We start from the raw sequence: 21,248 nt of genomic DNA, 5'->3' as shown, positions 1-21,248 counted from the left end.
AGTAGGTGTATATATATTTTCAGCCAACCAGCACATGAACCAAGACTCCTTGTGATTCACCAGTTCTACTAGGGGCAGATTTATCAAGGGTTGAAGTGAAAATTTGAATTTGAATTTTGAAATTTGAATTTTTGAAGTTCTTTGAGGAATTCAACTAGGGAATAGTTAAAATTTGATTTGAGTTTTTAAAAAAAATCAAATTAGATTTTCAAATTGTATCATGAACTGGCCCTTTAAGAATTTGAATTCAACTATTCGCCCCCTTAAACCTGCCAAATTGCTGTTTTAGTTTGCGGGTCGATCCCATTCACCCGAGTTTGAAAAATTAAAATTTTTTGATAAATTACAATTGGTCATTTTTTATTTGAATTTTCGAGTTCATGGGAGTTTATGGGAGTTTTACAAACTCCCATGAACTCTAAATTCGACCCTTGATAACTCTGACCCTAGGTACAACTATTAATCAGTCCCCCTGTAAAATTGTGCATTGTTCAAAATTGGAATTTCAAACTATATTTTTGCTGACTTGTATTTTATCTACTTTATTAGATATAAATGAATGCTTGCAAAGTGGCACCTGCTCTGTTAATGCAATATGTACAAATACACCACAGAGCTATAACTGCACCTGCAATGCAGGCTTTTCTGGTAAGTCGTCTATAGCACCATAGCCTACTAATCTCAGGATCTCCACTAGAATGGATTGTATTGTAGTTTAATCATTGATTGACTGTAACACTGTATAAACAACAAACCAGGGTCAATTGGGCTGATTGGGTGCAATCAGGTCCAAAACTATTCATTTTTAAGGGCCAGGAAATGTAAGAAAATAAAAGTGCCCTAAAATAACTTAAACTTGAAACATTCACTTAGGGGGTTATTTACTAAAACTCTAATTGATCTCATATTTTTATTAAACCAAGCTTGAACAAACTCCCATCCACAATTTTATCTTATTTATCAATAAATTAAGATTTTACTTTACGAGCGATACATTTTTTCGGGTTATCTCCCGAAAACCCTGATTTTTTTTTTGTAATCGGCCTAAACCCAGCGCAGACCACTAGTGATGAGCGAATGAATTTGCCAGGCATGTTTTCCAAGGCTAATGTCACATGTCATGAAACATTAGACTAAAAGAGCTTTTGTGGCAGTTCATACATATAAATTATCCAAGGCTCCATGAAACACAATGGTAAAGGTAGGACTTTGTTTAGAAAACAGATAAAAGTGACTGAACGCCGCTGATGGCAAATGCACCACAATAAAAGCCATGCCTTAAACTTTAAAGAAAACATTTTTACCAGTATGGCAGGTCAAATAAGCAACTTAAATTTCTGTTGCCTCCAATCCTGTTTATCAGAGAGATAAATAAAATAAAATAAAATGTATCTCAGAACATGTTACTTGCTCAATTATATTATCTATGCCTGATGCAATTCCCAACACATTATTGTAAATCATTTATGCTTGTACGTATGATTGGAATTAGGCAATGGAACCTCCTGTGCCGATATCAACGAGTGTAGTACTTCTTCTCCATGTGATACTAATGGTGTGTGCACCAACATCCCAGGCAGTTACATATGCACATGCAAGAGTGGATTTACAGGTAAGTCATATGAAAGATAAATCCTGAATACATACTAACAAACATGCATGGCTGTATATCAGGATTTTAAATTAATGTAGATCGTAAATTCTAGAAAAAATGGATGTCATGACATGTCATCAGCTCAGGTATGGGAACCGCTATCCGGAAACCCTTTATCCAGAAAGCTCCGAATTATGAAAGGCTCAATTTTATCCAAATAATCCAACTTTTTAAAAATGATTTCCTTTTCCTCTATAATAATAAAGCAGGTTTATTTAATGCTCACATGATTTTCTAGTAAACTAAGATATGAAGATCCAAATTACGGAACTATCAGTTATCTAGAATACCCCACATCCCGAACATTCTGGATAACAGGTCCAATACCTGTATTTTCAATGTCTAATCTATTGCCATGTATGATTATATTTAGGCAATGGAACATCCTGTACTGATATCAATGAGTGTAATACTTCTCCATGTGATACTAATGCTGTATGCAACAACAGTCAAGGAAGTTACACTTGTACCTGTAAGAATGGATTTACAGGTAAGTGGTATGCCTACAAACTGACAATTTAGCATGGTTATATACATGTTATGTGGTATTATAATTATGTAGATGTTAAATTCTAGAGAAATGTATGTGATGTAGTGATGGGCGAAACGGCGCCGGCGTCTCATTTTTGAATTCGCCGCAAATTCGCAGCTGGCGAATAAATTCGCCCATCACTAATGTAATGTATGTGTTTCGCTTCGCCACAAATTGGCAAAACGGCTAAAATTTGTCGAAATGCATTGGAGTCTATAGGCATTATTTTCACAGCAAAACATGGCGAAAAATTTCGCTCATCACTAATGACAATTTTAGGTCAAATATATTTTCAATGCCAGATCCAATTTTCCTCAAGTCATTTTCATGTATGCTTGCAATTAGGCAATGGAATCTCCTGTACGGATATTAACGAGTGTAACACTCCTCTGTGTGATACTAATGCTGTGTGCAACAACACCCAAGGAAGTTATACGTGTAAATGTAAGACTGGATTTACAGGTAAGTGATGGGAAAGATATATTTTCACTACAAACTAACAAGCTGGCAAATAATCCAACTTTTTAAAAATGATTTCCTTTTCCTCTATAATAATAAAGCAGGTTTATTTAATGCTCACATGATTTTCTAGTAAACTAAGATATGAAGATCCAAATTACGGAACTATCAGTTATCTAGAATACCCCACATCCCGAACATTCTGGATAACAGGTCCAATACCTGTATTTTCAATGTCTAATCTATTGCCATGTATGATTATATTTAGGCAATGGAACATCCTGTACTGATATCAATGAGTGTAATACTTCTCCATGTGATACTAATGCTGTATGCAACAACAGTCAAGGAAGTTACACTTGTACCTGTAAGAATGGATTTACAGGTAAGTGGTATGCCTACAAACTGACAATTTAGCATGGCTATATACATGTTATGTGGTATTATAATTATGTAAATGTTAAATTCTAGAGAAATGTATGTGATGTAGTGATGGGCGAAACGGCGCCGGCGTCTCATTTCTGAATTCGCGGCAAATTCGCAGCTGGCGAATAAATTCGCCCATCACTAATGTAATGTATGTGTTTCGCTTCGCCACAAATTGGCAAAACGGCTAAAATTTGCCGAAATGCATTGGAGTCTATAGGCATTATTTTCACAGCAAAACATGGCGAAAAATTTCGCTCATCACTAATGACAATTTTAGGTCAAATATATTTTCAATGCCAGATCCAATTTTCCTCAAGTCATTTTCATGTATGCTTGCAATTAGGCAATGGAATCTCCTGTACCGATATTAACGAGTGCAACACTCCTCTGTGTGATACTAATGCTGTGTGCAACAACACCCAAGGAAGTTACACGTGTAAATGTAAGACTGGATTTACAGGTAAGTGATGGGAACGATATATTTTCACTACAAACTAACAAGCTGGCATAGCTGTGTTCTGATTAGGTGACTGGTTCGTCAGGCTAATGGCATATATGCATAAAAACCCAATGCACTCCAAACAACTACTGACAAGAATTGCCTCCACCTGTCCGTACGCACTGTTGGGTTTCAGACAAAAGAATGAAAACTTGAACTGAAATAAATATCTAATTCAAGTTGGATTGCGGTCTTCTCCATGGCTGTTTTTCTACCAGTATTTGCCATTAGCCCAAGTATCAGGTTTCTAAATTAATTTTGATAGTAAATTCTAAAGAAAATGTATGTCATGATGTGTTATCAACTCAAATTTATTTTTAATGCCTGACCAAATTCTCAATATTTTATTGTCATGTATGATTGGAATTAGGCAATGGAACCTCCTGTACTGATATCAACGAGTGTAATACTTCTCCCTGTGATACTAATGCCGTGTGTGCCAACACCCTAGGAAGTTACACATGTACCTGTAATAGTGGATTTACAGGTGAGTGATATGAAAGACATATTCTGACTATAAACCAACATGACTTACACTGTAAGTTGTGCTTAAACCTCTTGCCTGCCAGGCATCATAAACTCTACAGTGTTAGATGCTGATGCCACAAAATTCAGATCTATGTGTTGTTCAAAAATATGTGGTGGGTATAAAAGACTACTTAGCAACTGTTCTACTGTACTTGCACCTGGCGCTAAAAGAGCCAAAATTCTGATTAAACAATGTAATTCCAGCTCTTCCAAGATACAAGGAATTACTTTTTCCTGCCCCTGGTAACCTGCGGGGCTCTGCCGTCTCAGGCAAGATTCTCATCTTGCATCCCTGGGTTGGTAGGAAGAACATTAATGATGCTGGGTGGACTGCAGGCAGCGTTAAACAGTGGGTATATGAAAGAGGAATTCTCATGCATAACAAAGGCCCAGTGGAGTGTCCAGGTTTTATGTTATGGAACCAAGACATTTACCTGCAATTCGACATGCAATACTTTGCCTAGGAATGACTAGCATGGGAGAACAAAGAAATAAAGTAGCTTAGGATAATATGCACAGAAATAGCTAAATGCCGTTAACAAAAGTCTTGCTACATGAGAGGTTCAATCCTATCTAGGATCTATGTTAATGCGTTTGCAATGATTGCACAAAATGGAACCGAGTTATACATATACAGTAGACCAGTAAATATTGTGTCCTTTTAGGGTGCCATGCTTTACAAGACTAGGGACAATTTTTTGTATCTTATAATAGTTTCCTGTGAATCATGTACAATTTGCAGGTACTTGCCTCAACAAAAACTAAGGAGGAGATGCTTTTCTATTGATTAACCTGTTTACCAACCATATGACAGAAGTGCATTTCCTAATGTCAATGGCACACTAGAAGGTTTGCTGTTTTTCAGGGAAAAATGCTACTTCCCATTCATTGAGAAGACAAATGCATTGGCTATTGTGGGGGCAGGCCCGGACTGGCAATCTGTGGGTTCTGGCAAATGCCAGAGGGGCTGCTATAAGGTGCCATAGAAAGTCAGTATTTAGTGGGCTGTTGGGGGCTGTTTGGGCCTCAGTGTAGGCTGATTGGGCCTCTGTGTACCTGAAATTCCAAGGACCATTTTAATTCGCAGTTCGGACCTGAGTGGGGGTCTCTGCTTGACATTGCCAGTCCCTGTTTTACATAGCATATCACGTATTACATAGATTAGCATTCTGCTGAATGGGAAGTCAAGTCAGGCAACAGTGTTTAGACCACCACTCTTCTCCCAGAAGTCAATGATATGATCAAACCTTCAGCCGAAGGGTTTCTAGCTACAAGGACTCCCTGAAGAATTTGCCTTAAGGAGGTTAAAATGTAGTGAGACATTTAGGGATTTTGGCATATTTGTCACAGATTTTTACTTTATTTTTTGTTTCTTATTTTTGTTACTTTATGAATACAATTTTAGACATTTGCAGAGTAAAAATCCCTGTGTTTGTTGATTCTTTTAGGAAATGGCACGCAGTGTAGCTCATGTGGTTCTTGCGCATCAGATTACTGCTACAATTTTGGAAACTGCACATGGGTAGGAAGTAGCTGTGCCCAGACATGCACATGCAATCCATCATTCAGTGGAGACAGATGTCAAAACACTAGAAACACTTTTACTGCACAGTTAAGCTCAAGTAAGTGCAAAACATCTGTCTAAATCTCTTTATACAGTTGACCATTGTCCTCCCCAGCAGTACCAGCTGATAGCATAATAGAAAAAAGGCAACATAATCATAATGTTAGAACTGCACTTACGTTTTAATTAAAAAGCAGCAATGATTTCATCATTAGATAAGTGCTCATTGTCTGGCCTCCTGGAATCTTCAAGTCTGCATGCGACACAGGTAAATTAAAGTATGTTGCAATATTCTAAAGCTGGTACTGTATACAGCATTATTTAACAGCAAAATATAATTCATATCTGTAAGAATTCATATTTATACCAAACATATGTTTTGCATGCAGGTGTGCCAAAGAGAACCATTTATATATTATTTAACCCTGGTGGATCCACCAATGAGTCCATAGCTTTTAATGAGGTATGTACAATATTTTTTTTTTGCTTTCAGGAGTTTGTGTGCATGTTTAAATACTTTGTGCATAGTCTGAAGTTTAGTACAGAAGCCCATAGGGGCAAGTAACAGCTTTTGAATGTATCCATTTACCAGGCTGTTTTTCTTTTGTTCTACTGTACAATTTGTACTTGTAATGCTTGGCAACTCTATTAATCTTCCATTCTTTCAAACTGCGTCCTGGTTGCTAGGAAAATTAAGGGGCCAGATAGCAGGTAAAACAACAAGCCTAAATGCAAAACAAAAACTTCCAAAGTTGCACAAAATAAAAAAATGAAGACACGTTTTTGGTACCTTAGAATCCCACTTTCTACACCACACCATATTTAAAGGCTGACTAACCCTTTAAAAGAGAAAGCTGTGTTTGCCACAAACACAAAACTCTGGGGGTGCCAAAATATTAAGCCCCCTTTAGTAATTATAGTTGCTTACCTGATATCCTAAAAACTGCACCGACCTAATGTACTTCTATAGAAGATCCTCATCTTTTTCTGTCAATTTTCCATTCAGGTCTGGGCATGTGTATGTTCAGTAGGTGAATGCACAGTAGAGTGTTCCAATGCAAAGAGCAAGAGCTATTGGAACAGGGAAAATTCTTTATACGATGATGCACCATGATAACATGGTGCAATGGCAGATGACATTTTCAAACCTGCCTGATTTCCAAACAGACCAATATCTATAGTACATACCGTAGTACATATTGGTCAGGATCAGGGGGCCACACTTACCAACAGTCGCATAAAACTTTGTTTTGTACATTGTTATTGGTACGGATATGGCCAGCTTAAGAGTTTATTTTGATTGTTATCTTTATTTGTAGAATATATTTTCCTTTTCCCATCCCTTTCTATTCATCTTCAATTCCCAACTGCTGCCTGGTTGCTGTTAAATGATTAGGTTAAAATTGCATGCCCGATCTGCAGAACAAACATGTAAATAAGCTTTAAAAAAAAACAAACTACAAGTTGTCTTAGAATAATGATATCTACATCATACCAACGATCTAATTTAAGGTGACACACCCCTTTAACATTGATATGTATATATTTTTTCTTTTAGGTTGGCCTTTTGATAAACAAAAGCTCTTTTTCACAGTTCAGCCGCTTGTCTAATTTCAATGCCACGTAAGTACCATCATTGCTGCCTTCTCTGTTGTTATAGTTTCTGTAGGAACTGGCAGGAAACAAAGTGCGAATGAAAACCTTACACTTTTCTTTGCAGTTGACTTATATAAAAAACGGAAGCAGCAATGCTTACATAGTTACATAGTTAAATTGGGTTGAAAAAAGACAAAGTCCATCAAGTTCAACCCCTCCAAATGAAAATCCAGTATCCATACACACACCCCTCTCTACTTTTAATTAAAATTCTATATACCCATACCTATACTAACTATAGAGCTTAGTATCACAATAGCCTTTGATATTATGTCTGTCCAAAAGTCATCCAAGTCATACTATTGACTATTGACTTGGATTTGCCTTTTACCTTAATGGGCATTTGTACTTGCTTATTGTTCTCTCTTATTGTTGTGATAGATGTTGAGATGTGCCAGTGATTTGCTACAACTGCACATATTTTACAATGAGTGTTTTATTAGCTACTTATACACGTTAACTAGTATTTGGCTGATTTTAAAATCACTTTATATCACTTTTTATATATATATATATATATACTCTACTTTTCCCTTTACAGAAACAATTCTCTGGCAAGTCTCACAGCTGAGTTTAACTACGCTGCAAACACAACAATAATTAATCAACTGAATAACGACTTAATAAATAATGTGAAGAAAACACTTGGTATTAATAAAGGGACAAGCCGGGCAGGTGCAGGATACATATATCAGGATGTCCAAAATGGAGCCAGTTGTAAGTAATTTTTTTCTCATCAATTTTAGATGTTCCACTCTAAAGCCCATATATTTCTAATCAATGTTTTGAGAATTCCACCCAATGACACATTATTTAAGATAACTTTGGCTATATAGTGTATCTTAAATTTCTTCTATAAATATCTTGGCCCGTCTAGCAAACAGCAAAATTAACAATGTTAATCTGTACAGGTATGGAATATGTTATCTGTAAACCTGTTATCCAGAAAGCTCCAAATTACATGGAAGGTCATCTCCCATAGACTCCATTTTTAGCAAATAATTCCGACTTTTAAAAATGATTTCCTTTATCTCTGTAATAATAAAACAGCACCTTGTACTTAATCCCAGCTAAGATATAATTAATCATAGTTGGGGGCCTAACAATCCTATTGGGTTTATTGTGTTTAATGTTCAAATGATTTTTAGTAGACATAAGGCACAGAGATCTAAATTATGGAAAGATCCATTATCTGTAAAAACAGCCAGTTCCCAAGAATTCAGAATAACAGGTCCCATACCTATACAGGTATGGGATCCATTGTCCAAAACCCTCTTATCCAGAAATTTCTGAATTATGTAAAGGTCATCTCCCATAGACTCCATTTTATCCAAATAATCCAAATTTTTAAAACCAATTTGCTTTTTCTCTTCAATGCATTCATAATTTTCTAGTAGACTTAAGATATGAAGATCCAAATTACGGAAAGATCCGTTATCCGGAAAGCCCCAGTTCCCAAGCATTCTGGATAACAGGTCCCGTGCCTGTACTACATTTTGGTTTTGCCAGTGAAAGAGGCCATAGTACTGTTTTTTCAAAAAGGAAACTGTTTAAGAATTGCTAAATAATTGATACCTCTATTTTCAGTGACTGCAGACCAATTGATGAAATATGCAAGCTGTAATGTTCCTGGATACAGTTCTAATTCCTACAAATTGGATGACAGCTTTGGCTGTGTGTCAAAGTGTGTTGGTTATTGCCAGAATGATGGAGTGTGTACACTGCTGCCTAATCAAACCATTTGCAGGTAAGGGGTTACTCACTGTCATTAATATCATCCTATGAAAAATATATACAAACAATTATGATCAGTGCAGACAGAAAAGAAGGCTCCACATCTTCATGGCTGCTAGAAAGTTGTTTCCATTCAGGACTTTTGCAGGGACACAGATTAGTAACATGTTGTAGAAAGATCTTTCAAAAACATGTACAAACAAGTAGTGATGGGCGAATCTGTACAGTTCCACTTCTACGGAAAAATTCACAAATTTACCGCAAAATTTGCGAAACGCATTGAATTCAATGGGCGATGAAATAAATTTGAAGCACGTTAATTTTTATGCGCACGCCAATTTTCACACGCATCAATTTCTTTTTGATGTGCCAGGTTCTTCGCTGTTGATTTGTCAACACAGTTTCATGAATTAATTTGCTTGCGGTGAAACATGGAAATTCCCTGCGAATTCATGTCTGGCAAATTTATTCGCACATTGCTACAAACAATCACAGAGCAGCATACTGCACAACGAGAAGAGGGGAAGTTATATTTTCCATGTGACATCTTAGTTACCCAGTCATTAATAGGGATGCATTGTGACAGTGTTATTCTTTATGCAAATAAACTTTCCAGTAAGAAGTTTTATTACATATATAACGAGCAATGGTGCAAACTATAAAATGGACTACCGTCTCAAGGAGCCGCTAAATGTTGTGTTCATACTTTTATTATATTTCACCCTTATTTACTAATGAATAGATAGAACAGGGCATTTTCAATGGGTTTGCTTGCTCCCCGTAAAGGATGGAAGCAATTGGTTTTACAGATTATGATCAAGTAAGAAAAGTAGTTTGCACGTGTAAATGAGCTTTAAACTGTATGCATCTGAGTGTTTGTGTTTACATGTATATGTGTGACTGTGCATCATGGGAATCTGTGCCAGAGTCTATAAGGACGTCTGTGTGTATATTATTGAGGATGAATAAGTTGGAGGACTATCAACAGTCTCATTGTAATGGTTTTAGAGGTCTTTGAAACCACAAATTTCATGAAATTTATTAAAAGATCCAAATATAAAAGTGCGAACTGAAAATAATGCTGAAAGATCTGAAAAAAATACAAATACGTCTAAAACATTTGAGTCTATCTGACAATTCCTAGGGAAAAAAAAACAAATTCTCTAGAGCATTTTTGCCATGAAGAAATGATAAGTGTGGAAAATTAGCATAGAAAAGGTGATGCTCATAATGAGATTCAAAAGTGTCTGCTCTACCTTTATAATGGTATTTCGTCAGCCTGATCCTGGAGAAATACTAACTTCATCAAAGTTCACCTTTATTTCCCAGTTGTATTTTCACAAAACATCTCAAATTTACTAAAAATAATAAAATACAAAAAATTGTAAGTACATTTTTTCAAATGTGGTGAATTTTCTCCTGGTATAAATTCTCTGTGAAAATTATAAGTATATTTTCCCCATAAATTTGCAGTGTGGAAAATTCTAGAGAAAGTTCCCTAGAGAATTTTCTCCATGCAGAAATTACGTATATGGAAAATTAGCTTGGAGGGGGTGATGTAGATAATGACATTTAAAAGTGGCTACTTTATAATGGTAGTTTGCCAGCCTGGAAAAAGTTCTCTTGGTAAAAATTAGTTCTTGTGCTCATAGTAAAGAGAATATTCCCTGGAAAAATTTCACCTGGAGAAGAGATAGGAATTTGCGCCAATGGAAAGAGAATTTTCACCATTGTGAATTAATACTCCAAAACTTGTTGTATTCTTCTTTTAGTAAATTGGCAATTTTGAGGGGAATCTTCATTTTTTGAGTTACTTATCAAAGGTTGAACTTTAGAGTTTTTAAGAAAAAACAACTCAAAATCAGTGTGTTTGGGGTTATCAACCTGAAGACTCGAACTGATCAGGTTTTCAGTTGGAAAAATCTAAAATCATTCAAATTGATTGAGTTTTTGGGCAAAATTCTCCAAAAAAACCCTCAGACATCATGAAGGCTATTAACATGTTCAAATAGTTGAAGGGACCTCTGCCATTGACTCCTACATGACCTTGACAATTTTTAGATGGTGTATCTTCAGATTTGAGATATATCCAGGGTCTGGGTATAATGTCTAGAAAAATTTGACGTTTTTAAAAAAATCTCCAAAAATTGTTTTTTAAAAAAAAAATCTGAATACAGTTTGACAAAAAAAACCTTGAAAACTTGAATTTTAGTGGAAAACACAACTCAAATCTTAATAAATCTTCCCCTACATGTATCTTGCTTTTGATTTTTACAGCTGTACATCATATAGCATATACACTGTCTCTGGGGATCAGTGTGAACATCTCTCCATGAACCTGAATGCTTTCTTTGGTATATTATTTGGAGCTTTGGCATTCCTTTTCCTCTTAATGCTGGGCATTGGACTGGCTATCTACTTCTGTAACAGGAAAGAAGATTACGATGACACCGAAAGGTAATTAAAAAATCTCATGTTCACCAAACTTTTGGTATAAAAACAATGCCCAGCATCTGATTTTTGTTTTTGGCTCTGTATGGCAAGTGCATAGTAACAATAGATTATATAAGGATTAATGTAACCTGACTGTAAATTATGGTGATAATATACATAATAATGTACAGTATAGGGATCTTAGAAATCACAGAAGTTCTATGACAATATAAAAGCATGAGGCAGCAGTCTGGTCATGGAACTCCACATTTTTCACAGAAGATTGTACATTATTTTTCTAAGGTTGTGCATGTCGTGACATAAATGATGTCAATAACCTTATCGCCAGTTCTGTAGATTCAGTGTTTCCAATTTCCTCTGGAAACATATAGCATGGCAATATTGTTGTTTTTTTCTTTTCCAATCATGTTGTAAGAGCAAAATCAACAAAATATTGACTTACAATAATGCCCATCAGTGTACATAATTATTTTTATATTTTAAAGGTACTGATTAATTGAAAACGAAAACAAGAAAAGAATAATGCTGGACACACTGCATTTAATGTACTGTAGCAGCTAAGCAATGTTTATTTAATTTATATAATTAACAACTGAGGCATTTAGAAATTGTCCACATCAAGTCCCATTCTAGTGATTTTGTTACTGTAGATCAGAGTAGAGCAGAAGGCAACGCCATAACTCAATTTTCATGGGACAGTCCCAATTTTGACAGCTCAGTGTGGAGTCCTGGAATCTTAAATATCTTTGTGAATGTTTTTGACAATCTTTACATTTTTGTAATATTCGGAGGTATGTGACACTCCTTATGCTCAGTGTTCATGAGGTGGCTATAGACTGGCTAAGCTTTCTGTAGGGATTGTTGAAAATCTTCAAACACAAATTAAAAACATTAACAAAATGTGAGGTTATATGTGTCCAAAAAGATGATACCACAGTGCTGCTTATAAATATGTGATACCATCTGAACTTGAATCTAATATAAGTGGACTTGCTGAGTAATTATTGAAGATGTTTCACTACTCATCCGAGCAGCTTCTTCAGTTCAACTGACTGGTGTGGGAAATTCCCGGCATTTAAATTCTTCCACTAATCCAATCACAATGGCACATTGTAACTCTTCAAAGAGATGACATCTGAAATTTACAGAGGTGTTTATTCTGCATAGTTACTGTGATAAGATTAACAATGTGTCATACAACTCCTAGAAACAGGTGTTAATTGTGAGAGTTGCATGAATAGATGTGTTACATGTTCTGAAACCGCCGGGGTACAGATGTTAGAACAGCATTAGCAGACATGGCGGTGTCGAAGGCCTCTGTCACGCCTTGTTCAAACCAGCGGTCTTCTTTATCCAAGATTTGGACATTGCTATATTCAAAGGAGTGTCCCTTGTCTTTTAAGTGTAAAAAGACAGCTGAGTTTTGCCCTGTAGAGTTCGCCCTCCTGTGCTGAGCCATTCGCTTGGTGAGCAGTTGTTTTGTCTCCCCAATGTATAGATCTGTGCACTCCTCAATACACTGGACCACCTATACCACATTGCTTTGTTTTTGTTTTGGTGTTGGATCCCTTGGGTTTGTCTCAGTGTTTTGCTAGGTTTGAAAAACACAGGGCATGGTGTTTGATGAAAATCCTCCTGATATCTGAACTTATGTTCTACTCAGACAAACTTTCCAGTAAGAAGTTTTATTACATATAAGGAGTATTACATTCTACCCTTACATAATAATGCAAATAGGCATTTATTATATTTGTTTGGGTGCTGCATGTAATTTGACATGCAGTTAAACCCCCCTGCACTCCAATAAATGAAACCTAGTGAAGTATGTGGAATTTTACTGGATGATTATGCAGAAGAGAGGTTAAACAGCAATGTCACCATGAGGGAGAAGATAGAACTGGGTGTGCTCCTTCCACCATACGAAATGGAGTCTGAAGGCATTGTGCACAGTCACATGACCAGAGGATGGTAGCCAGATAGGTTCAAATGTAATATTGTGAATGGCCAAATGGAGGAGCTTGATAGATACATAAAATGGCCAGCAGAGGGAGTTCACTACAAATGACAAGATGATGAAAGTCTATTCTGGATATATATGGATTAAAAATTATTGAGTTGCCAGATCATTCATTTAAATCCTTTACTGCTGATGTGACAGTCATGAGATTGTGTGTTGAAATGTGCAGTCCTCTCTTTGACTAGAATTGAACCTCTCTTTGGCTCTTTGACACATGATCTTTAAAATTATCATACCAATTCTCTCCTCTAACCTACTGTCCCACCAGCCGCTGTGCTTGTTCTCCTGCTTTGATAGAGAATGCACTGGGTGTGCAGTTTTAATAGGGCCAGAGGGGAGGCAGAAACGGAGATGAGCCGCAAATTCTCTTTCTTTTGTAGGGCCAGCAGTGGGGGTCTGTGCCCCGCCAGGGTTTTTACCTGGTCTAAGGCATATCTCCCCCATCTGCTGCACCCAAGGTCTCTTCTTTGCCTCTGCATCAAAACATAAAGGATTCTAAAAAGTTTTATAAATATTAACACTTTCAGGGAAATGTTTATCCACAGGAAATGTTCTAGCTGTGTCAATTCATCCGACTATCGTCAACTCAACGGCACCATGTAGTGCACAGTTCTGCTTTTCTGCTCTCCCACACAAATCCTGACTCCTATATGTCATTTTGTTGGTATCATTCACAATGAGTTGGAGAAAGTATATTGGCCCAACGGTGCCATGAATGTAGTTGTTTTATTTTATTGCAATAAAGTGAACATTTCTGAAATGTAAATTATACTTTTGTCTTTATTTTCAAACTACAGGATATTCCCAACCAAGATAACAGTGAAACGATCCCCACTGTCCAGTAAGTAGTGGCACACTTCCTTTTTCTGCATTCTGCACCCCTTGTTTTTAGTACCATTTTATGTTGCAGCAAAAGATTGGGAATACCTCAGTTCATTTATATTGCTTTGGCCTATGTCAAATCTGCTATTCCTGGGAGGAAAAATATTTATGGCCACACATAATAAATATTCATACATTTTGGAAGGCAATGGAAAGGTTTTTTTTTTTTATTCTTTAGCTTTTAAAGGTTGCTTCCTGTATACACACCATGAATCTATCTTATTAATAAAGTCACATTTTCTGTTTATCACAGGTTTATCTACTGTAAAAGAATCTATATTACCAACAGCCTCAAAGAAGGAAAATGAACCTCACCTTGTAAGCTGGAGATCTCATCAAGAGAAAATACACAACTTGTATGAGGTATAACTGATTTGAAAACACTGAAGGCCATGCGTTTTGTTTCACTGGCAAAAAAAATGTGTTTTATTTTGGGCTGGAAAATAACTCCCATTGACTCCAATACATTTGGTGAAATTTCACTGAAATTTTACCATTTGTGATTTTGGTGAAACAGGATCGTTTTGTTCATTACTATACGGCCCAATACTGTATATCTCTCCAGCCTTGTCATCCCCTTTGGTCTAGGAAACCAAAGTATCAACTATTCTGAGACCATTGCTAGTGCTCAGCCATGAAAAAAACACATTAGTAAAGAAAAAAGCAAAAGCAAAGAAATTGGTTTTCTACAACAATGCAGCCACCACTGTCACAATGACTCTTTGTTGACCCTTATATCACATTACAACAGCACCAAAATGCTAAATTTATATAGGGGGCAAACACAATGTTAACACCCACACATTCTTATGTTAAAATCACTCAGTGACAGTTATTTGGAAAATCAAAAAAAACAGCAGAGCAGACTTTTTAAGGCAGTGTAAGGGTTGGTATAATCCAATTGCCTGGTAACCAGAGGCAACATCCCTGTGTTGTGGCAATATGCAAAGATGGAATACCTTAGCATCCACAAACAGAAAGTACGCTATTTGTATGCTAAACAGACATGTGGCCCTTCTCAAGCCTAAATGGAAAAGTCAACTCAAAAGTATCTAAGCCTAACACCACCATCTACATTTATATACATCATTTATACTGCAAGTACAAACAAAATCTCATCTGATCCCCTCCGAATCCAATGATGAGTTGGTAAGCAGTAACAATTTTTAATATAATGTGTGCCAAAAAAAAGTACATACTCAAGCCAAGCCAGACAGAACTTTCTAGCTTCTTTTCACAGTAGAAAAAGTGCTGCAGTTGCCCCAATTTGCCATGACTCTAAAGAGTAAAAAGTACAAAGTCAGAGGAGCAGGAATTGTGACCATGGCCTGCTGCCAATGCTCAGCATTTTTGTGTGACATGGTAGTGGTGCAAACATGGGAAACTCCCCAGCATTCTAAGAATTCTCTTCAAATAAGAAACCATTGTGAATACTCATTCTGCCTCAAGATATGAAAGGCATTCAGTATTTCAGCCTAAAGTACTTTCTCAGGCTAATCTTGCTGGAGTAGTTCAGAGTCCAATATTTAACAGGGGTTTTTTTTTTGCAAGGATTTAAATCCACAATATGAAAATAAGAAAGGGTCACTAGTGTTAACTCACCAAGTATATGAAGAGATTCAGGTGCACTGCCCTGAACCTTCAGCTGAGGGGGCAGATCAAAACCATATTTGCAGTTGTGCAGGCACTCAGGAACCAGTCATCCACACAGATATATAAATAAAACCAGTGTTTTATTCTGTATTCATCGCATCTCCTTATATGTTTTGTATCTCAATCGGCACTAATAATAGGCTTATGATCAGCATATGATTAGAGGTGGCCATAGACGCACAGATAAAAGCCAAACAAATTTTCGTACAATATTCGGTGCATATATGATGGGAAAAGAGCTGACCAATATCGGCAGAAGACTTGGATATTGGTCAGCTCATCAATTGGGCAGGACGGAAAATTTTGAGTAGGTGCCCAAAAATTGGCCATTGTTAGTGCTGAATCGTCAGGTACAATCCTATTGTTTCTACCTGTATATCAGACGATTCAGCTCAACACGTGTGTATTGAAATGAACGATCTTTCTTGGAAAGATCTTTTCCAAAAAAGATCGTAATTGTTACGTCTATGGCCACCCAGGGCCGGATTTACATAGTTCGCTGGCCCTGTCCCCTCCCCTTTATTCGTGCAAATTTCCATCATCGGGACTAGAGCAAATTAAAAAAAAAATGATTCTATCTCCTGTGCATCCCCAGTGCTTACAAACCAATGCAGGTGTGGTTGAGCAGCATGCCGCCCCCTAAAATCCTGCCACCCTAGGCACAGGCCTTGGTGGCCTTTCCAAAAAATGCAGGCCTGTGGCCACCTTAAGGGACGATGGAGATAAGAAACATGCAAGGCTATGCGATACAAATAAGGTTTTAAATCCATCTGACAAATACTCTGAGGCCTCAATTTTCTTGAATTGTAATCCAGGACACTGGAAAGGCCTGGCGCTTGGCCACATTTACCCATCCCTCTGCACGGCTACTCTTACTTGTACCCACTGCCCACACAGTCACTCTTGCCTGGCCCCTTGCCCACTCACTCCCCACCTGCCAGTAAGAGAGTGGCTGGGGAGGGGAATTTCCTTACTATATTCATTAATTTCTTAATAATAGAGGAAGCAGACCCTGCAGTCCAGGCCCCTCGGCGACTGCTGTTCTGCTTCCTCTATAGTTATGCCAGTAGCCTCTCATCACTCAGATCTTGTGTTCATTTCCAATGTGGGCACTATGTGCAAGATGTTCTCCTTGTCTGCTTGGGTTTCTTCTGGGTACTATGGTTTCCTTCAAAACTGTACATGCAGGTTATATGGCTCCTGATAATGCTGCTCCCACTGTGTGTGTGAATGTGATAGGGGCCTTAGATTGTAATCTTCATTGGGGCAGGGATTGATGTAAATGATGTATAATCTCTGTAAAGTTCTAAGAAATATGCCTGAGCTATATAAATACCAGGAAATAAAGAAATAAAATGCCAGCATAATAGTTATTTTTAGCATTATTTCAGCCATTTCTTATAACCTGCTACGCACCTTGGGGATTTCTGTTGGCAAATGTCCACTCTAAAGAATAGTTTATATAACAATTATTACACATTTATTTAATAAATTGAATTATGGCCAAGTAATATCAGTAATTGCTAATTTTCAGATAATTCATTATTATCATTGAATTCACTAATCTATATTTAATATAGATTTGACTTCCCACAGTTCATTTGTCAAGTTAAAAACCCAATATCACATCTCACATACTATAGGATTTATGCATTTATTTCACAAAATGATTATATGTCTCTATGATAATTCTGGGACTAAACAGTGTAAAACAATGTATGCATCAATAAGTTAAAACATACATGGGCCATAAAAAAATCCTATGTTCTGATGGATTTCCTTTTAGTAAGTGGGATACATTATGTTACAACAGATATGGGACCAGTTATGCAGAATGCTCTGGGCCTGTATATGGGATCTTTCTGTAATTAGGAACTCCATACATTAGTCTACTAAAAAAATATTTAATCATTAATTAAACCCAATAGTGTTCTTCAGAACATTGCTAAAGATGAAATACATTGCAACCAGAAACAGTTGAAGAGAGCTTAGTCATCCAGTGACATTCTACAGACTTTCAATACTCCTGCTAGGAGAGCACAGCTGTTGTGTTTTAGGGCAGGCATTAAATGCTTGTTGGTCATAAAAGAAGGTCAGCTACTACTTAATGTATATTTCACTGTGGCCTGTGAGATTGTTGGTTGTAAACTGGTTGGACCCTACTAGGAGTCTTTACTGTGGCTGAGAAGATTAAACTCCACTCATTCTAGAGCAAGTATCATCACTGACCTACACTGCATAGGAAGTATTTCTTTATACTTTAAAATGACTTGACTTGACTTATTTGACTAGACTGAGTATTTAATTGCTACTATAAAGCCACATGACTTGCTAGCAAGGCGAGTCAATAGACAATACCTATTACAATAGTTCTGTGTTTAGGCAAAAAAATGTATTCATTGATTTATTTATTTTTTGCAGGTGAGAAAACCAGAACTGAAACCTGAACTGAATGACAAATGAAAAGAGAACTATTTTCTTCAATGACGTTTTAGCTGGCTTCCTAAAACTGAGAGATAATATGACAGTTAAAATATTTTTTCCCCTGGTTCAATTTAATCTCTTTTTCAGAAGTATAAGTGACTGCATCTTTACTATAGGATAAAGCTATTTATTGATGATATGTTATGTCCTTGTTTATCACACACCTATTGGGGGATGAATCCTATCTTGCATCATTTCTTTTTTACATTTGTTTACATGAGGGCCACTAGGCATGTGCAGCTGAAATCAGTCTCTATTTTAAAAAAAAAATGCCTAGAATTGAGTGTCACTTTCTGTGAGCAACATTGAAATAGCACGTCTCATTGTCACTAATATTTCTTCCCACATCATTTGCAAGTTTACATTAATGAACAAATGCAATTAGTTCTTCAACTCAACATGCTAATTTATATAGATTTCTATGTACCAATGTTTTTTCCTATTTTTTTAATTAGGAAGAAAATATATTTTATTTCACTCTGTGATAGTAATTGATTTTGGGGATCTATTTTTATCATTAATAGTGTATTAATTTATCTAGTGCAAATATTAGACAACGCAATTGAGATCTGAGATATATTTGTGATTGTAAAAAATACTCATGGCATATTTAATCATATTTATTATATTCCATTAAATTTTAATTAAATCAGTTGTATTAGCTTAATCTATGTTAATGTTTTAATTGTTACCTGTGCCGATTTGCAACATCATTGTCCGACATGCGTATGAGTTTTTATACGGGAGGTCTAGGGCAGAGGTTGTCAAACCTTTTGGGGTCACGTCTCATTTCCTTTTCAAGAATTTGTTGGGCCTCTAAGTAAATTTTTCTGGCAGGCATGGATTTGTGGCAAAACTCTGCATTTCACAGTCTGCAAATTTTTCTACGAAACTACAGCAGGAAGGAGTCATTCACATCAATGCATTGGAAAGAGAAAAACGATTTTAGAGGTTTTTGAAACCGTGACTAAACTTGCAATCCACAAACTCTAAGTGGCCCATTTATTAAACCTCAAATTTATCTGGTTGAGTTTTTAAAGGGGAAAACTCAAATTTTGAGGGGAAAAAAACTAGTATTTTTAGAGATTAGATATATGCCCCAAATCTGCTAAAAATCCGAATCCCATGTAGAAATTAATGTCAAAGTCTGGGGTTTCGTCCGATAAAGTCGAGTTTTTGCGGCAACGAGTCGTTAAAGTCAAGTTTTCGAAGTGTAAATTGTATGATTTGAATTGAAGCTTGATTTTATCGCTCTTTAAAGGAGAATTATTGATAAATTAGTTCAATTGGTGGATGGGAGTATGGTCAACTTTGTTTTAATAAAAAATGGAGATGAACTCAAGTTTTAGTAAATAACCCCCTTAAGCTATAAATGTCAAGACATTTATTAAAAGATCTGATAAAAAAAAATACGAAAGGAAAATAATGCACTAAAAAATACAAATACTTCAAAAACCCTCTAACAATTTTACTTTTTCAGACAATTCCTAGTGAAAAAAAGTCATATTATACTCTAAAATCAAAGAATTTTGCTTGGTAAAAGTTTCTAAAAGAGAAAAAATGTCAAGAAATAGCTCACATTGGGCAAAACTGGCTGACTTATTACTTTTAATACGGTAGTTTCAATTTACTAATGAGTGATATACTAAACCAATGCAACCAATCTGCAGGAGGCTCTGCATGTGGGTCTCCAAAGTTACTAGGTGCAAAAATAAGCTAAAGGATTGCACCCTCAATTTCAAAGAAACAAAAAAAATATTACATCAAAAGAAAAAGGTAAAAAAAGTACAGAAAATGAAAAAAAAAGTTGTGAGCCCAATGTATTTCGACCATGGTGGTCTTCCTCAAAGGAAAAAGGCAGAACTTGTCCTATTGTCCAAGCAGGTTTTATACCCATTTCAGTACTGCTCCCTGTCCTTGACGATTGTTGCTGGGCGTCTGACTTCACATGCGCTTTGGGTTGTGATTATGAAACGCACATGTAATCTACTGGAACAAATAATAAAGTCATTGTGGCAATTAAGTTGTTCAAAGTAGCGGCATACTGATCACCTTTTAGCTTAAGTGCTTCCTTTCCTTCATAGTTACTACAAGACATCTGATGTCACATCCACTTCCCCCATCTATTGCAGGAGCTGAATGATCTACTCTGGATGTTGATTATGGAACACAAGTGCATTCCACCATGCCGTGGCTCAAATACCAACTCACCGTGGCAATTACGCACTCCCAGACTATGTCGGCAATGCCTCCTAATACAAATAAATATTTCAGCCTCACGTTCCGTGTGCCAGCCACTTGCCAAATTTATTGATTCTTTTTTACAGACTCATGTGACAGCAATCCCCTCCTTCATTTAGGACTCACTTGGTTTTCTGATAAAACTTGAAACGATTAAAATAGATCCACAGTTACAATCACATATTTTATTAGTCATTTTGGACATCTACAGTTTATATACAAATATTCCACATGACTTGGGGAGATCAACAATCCAATAATTGCTAATGGAAAAACATGATAATCTGACTATTAACCTCTTTTATTCTTTAATTATGTTTTATTTTGGATCATAATTATTTCAGTTTTGAAAATACATTTTACAGGCAAAAATAAGAGACAGCGATGGGAAATAATGTTGCTCCATCGTATGCTAATTTATTTATGGCTGATTAGGAGGACAAACATATATATATATATATA

At 36.3% G+C, this 21,248-nt stretch overlaps 1 protein-coding gene across 1 annotated transcript in view; it reads left to right on the top strand.

Annotated features, from left to right (window-relative positions):
* The window catches only part of LOC108716196, an 81,056-nt gene extending 61,859 nt beyond the window's left edge, over nucleotides 1–19,197 (top strand). The window contains exons 50-65 of the mRNA XM_041563248.1: nucleotides 550–648; nucleotides 1,493–1,612; nucleotides 2,028–2,144; nucleotides 2,532–2,648; nucleotides 2,914–3,030; nucleotides 3,418–3,534; nucleotides 3,944–4,060; nucleotides 5,550–5,723; nucleotides 6,055–6,128; nucleotides 7,224–7,288; nucleotides 7,863–8,038; nucleotides 8,909–9,068; nucleotides 11,333–11,512; nucleotides 14,324–14,367; nucleotides 14,662–14,771; nucleotides 18,483–19,197. Of these exons, the coding sequence (XP_041419182.1) occupies nucleotides 550–648; nucleotides 1,493–1,612; nucleotides 2,028–2,144; nucleotides 2,532–2,648; nucleotides 2,914–3,030; nucleotides 3,418–3,534; nucleotides 3,944–4,060; nucleotides 5,550–5,723; nucleotides 6,055–6,128; nucleotides 7,224–7,288; nucleotides 7,863–8,038; nucleotides 8,909–9,068; nucleotides 11,333–11,512; nucleotides 14,324–14,367; nucleotides 14,662–14,771; nucleotides 18,483–18,524 (1,829 nt within the window). The 3' untranslated portion in view covers nucleotides 18,525–19,197. The remainder of the gene's footprint in view (nucleotides 1–549; nucleotides 649–1,492; nucleotides 1,613–2,027; nucleotides 2,145–2,531; nucleotides 2,649–2,913; nucleotides 3,031–3,417; nucleotides 3,535–3,943; nucleotides 4,061–5,549; nucleotides 5,724–6,054; nucleotides 6,129–7,223; nucleotides 7,289–7,862; nucleotides 8,039–8,908; nucleotides 9,069–11,332; nucleotides 11,513–14,323; nucleotides 14,368–14,661; nucleotides 14,772–18,482) is intronic.
* The last annotated feature ends 2,051 nt before the right edge of the window (nucleotides 19,198–21,248 follow it).

This window comes from Xenopus laevis, chromosome 5L (genome assembly GCF_017654675.1).
Source record: "Xenopus laevis strain J_2021 chromosome 5L, Xenopus_laevis_v10.1, whole genome shotgun sequence".
Lineage (NCBI taxonomy): Eukaryota > Metazoa > Chordata > Amphibia > Anura > Pipidae > Xenopus > Xenopus laevis.
Note: the sequence above shows the minus strand (reverse complement) of the source record. Positions and strands in the feature narration are given on the sequence as shown.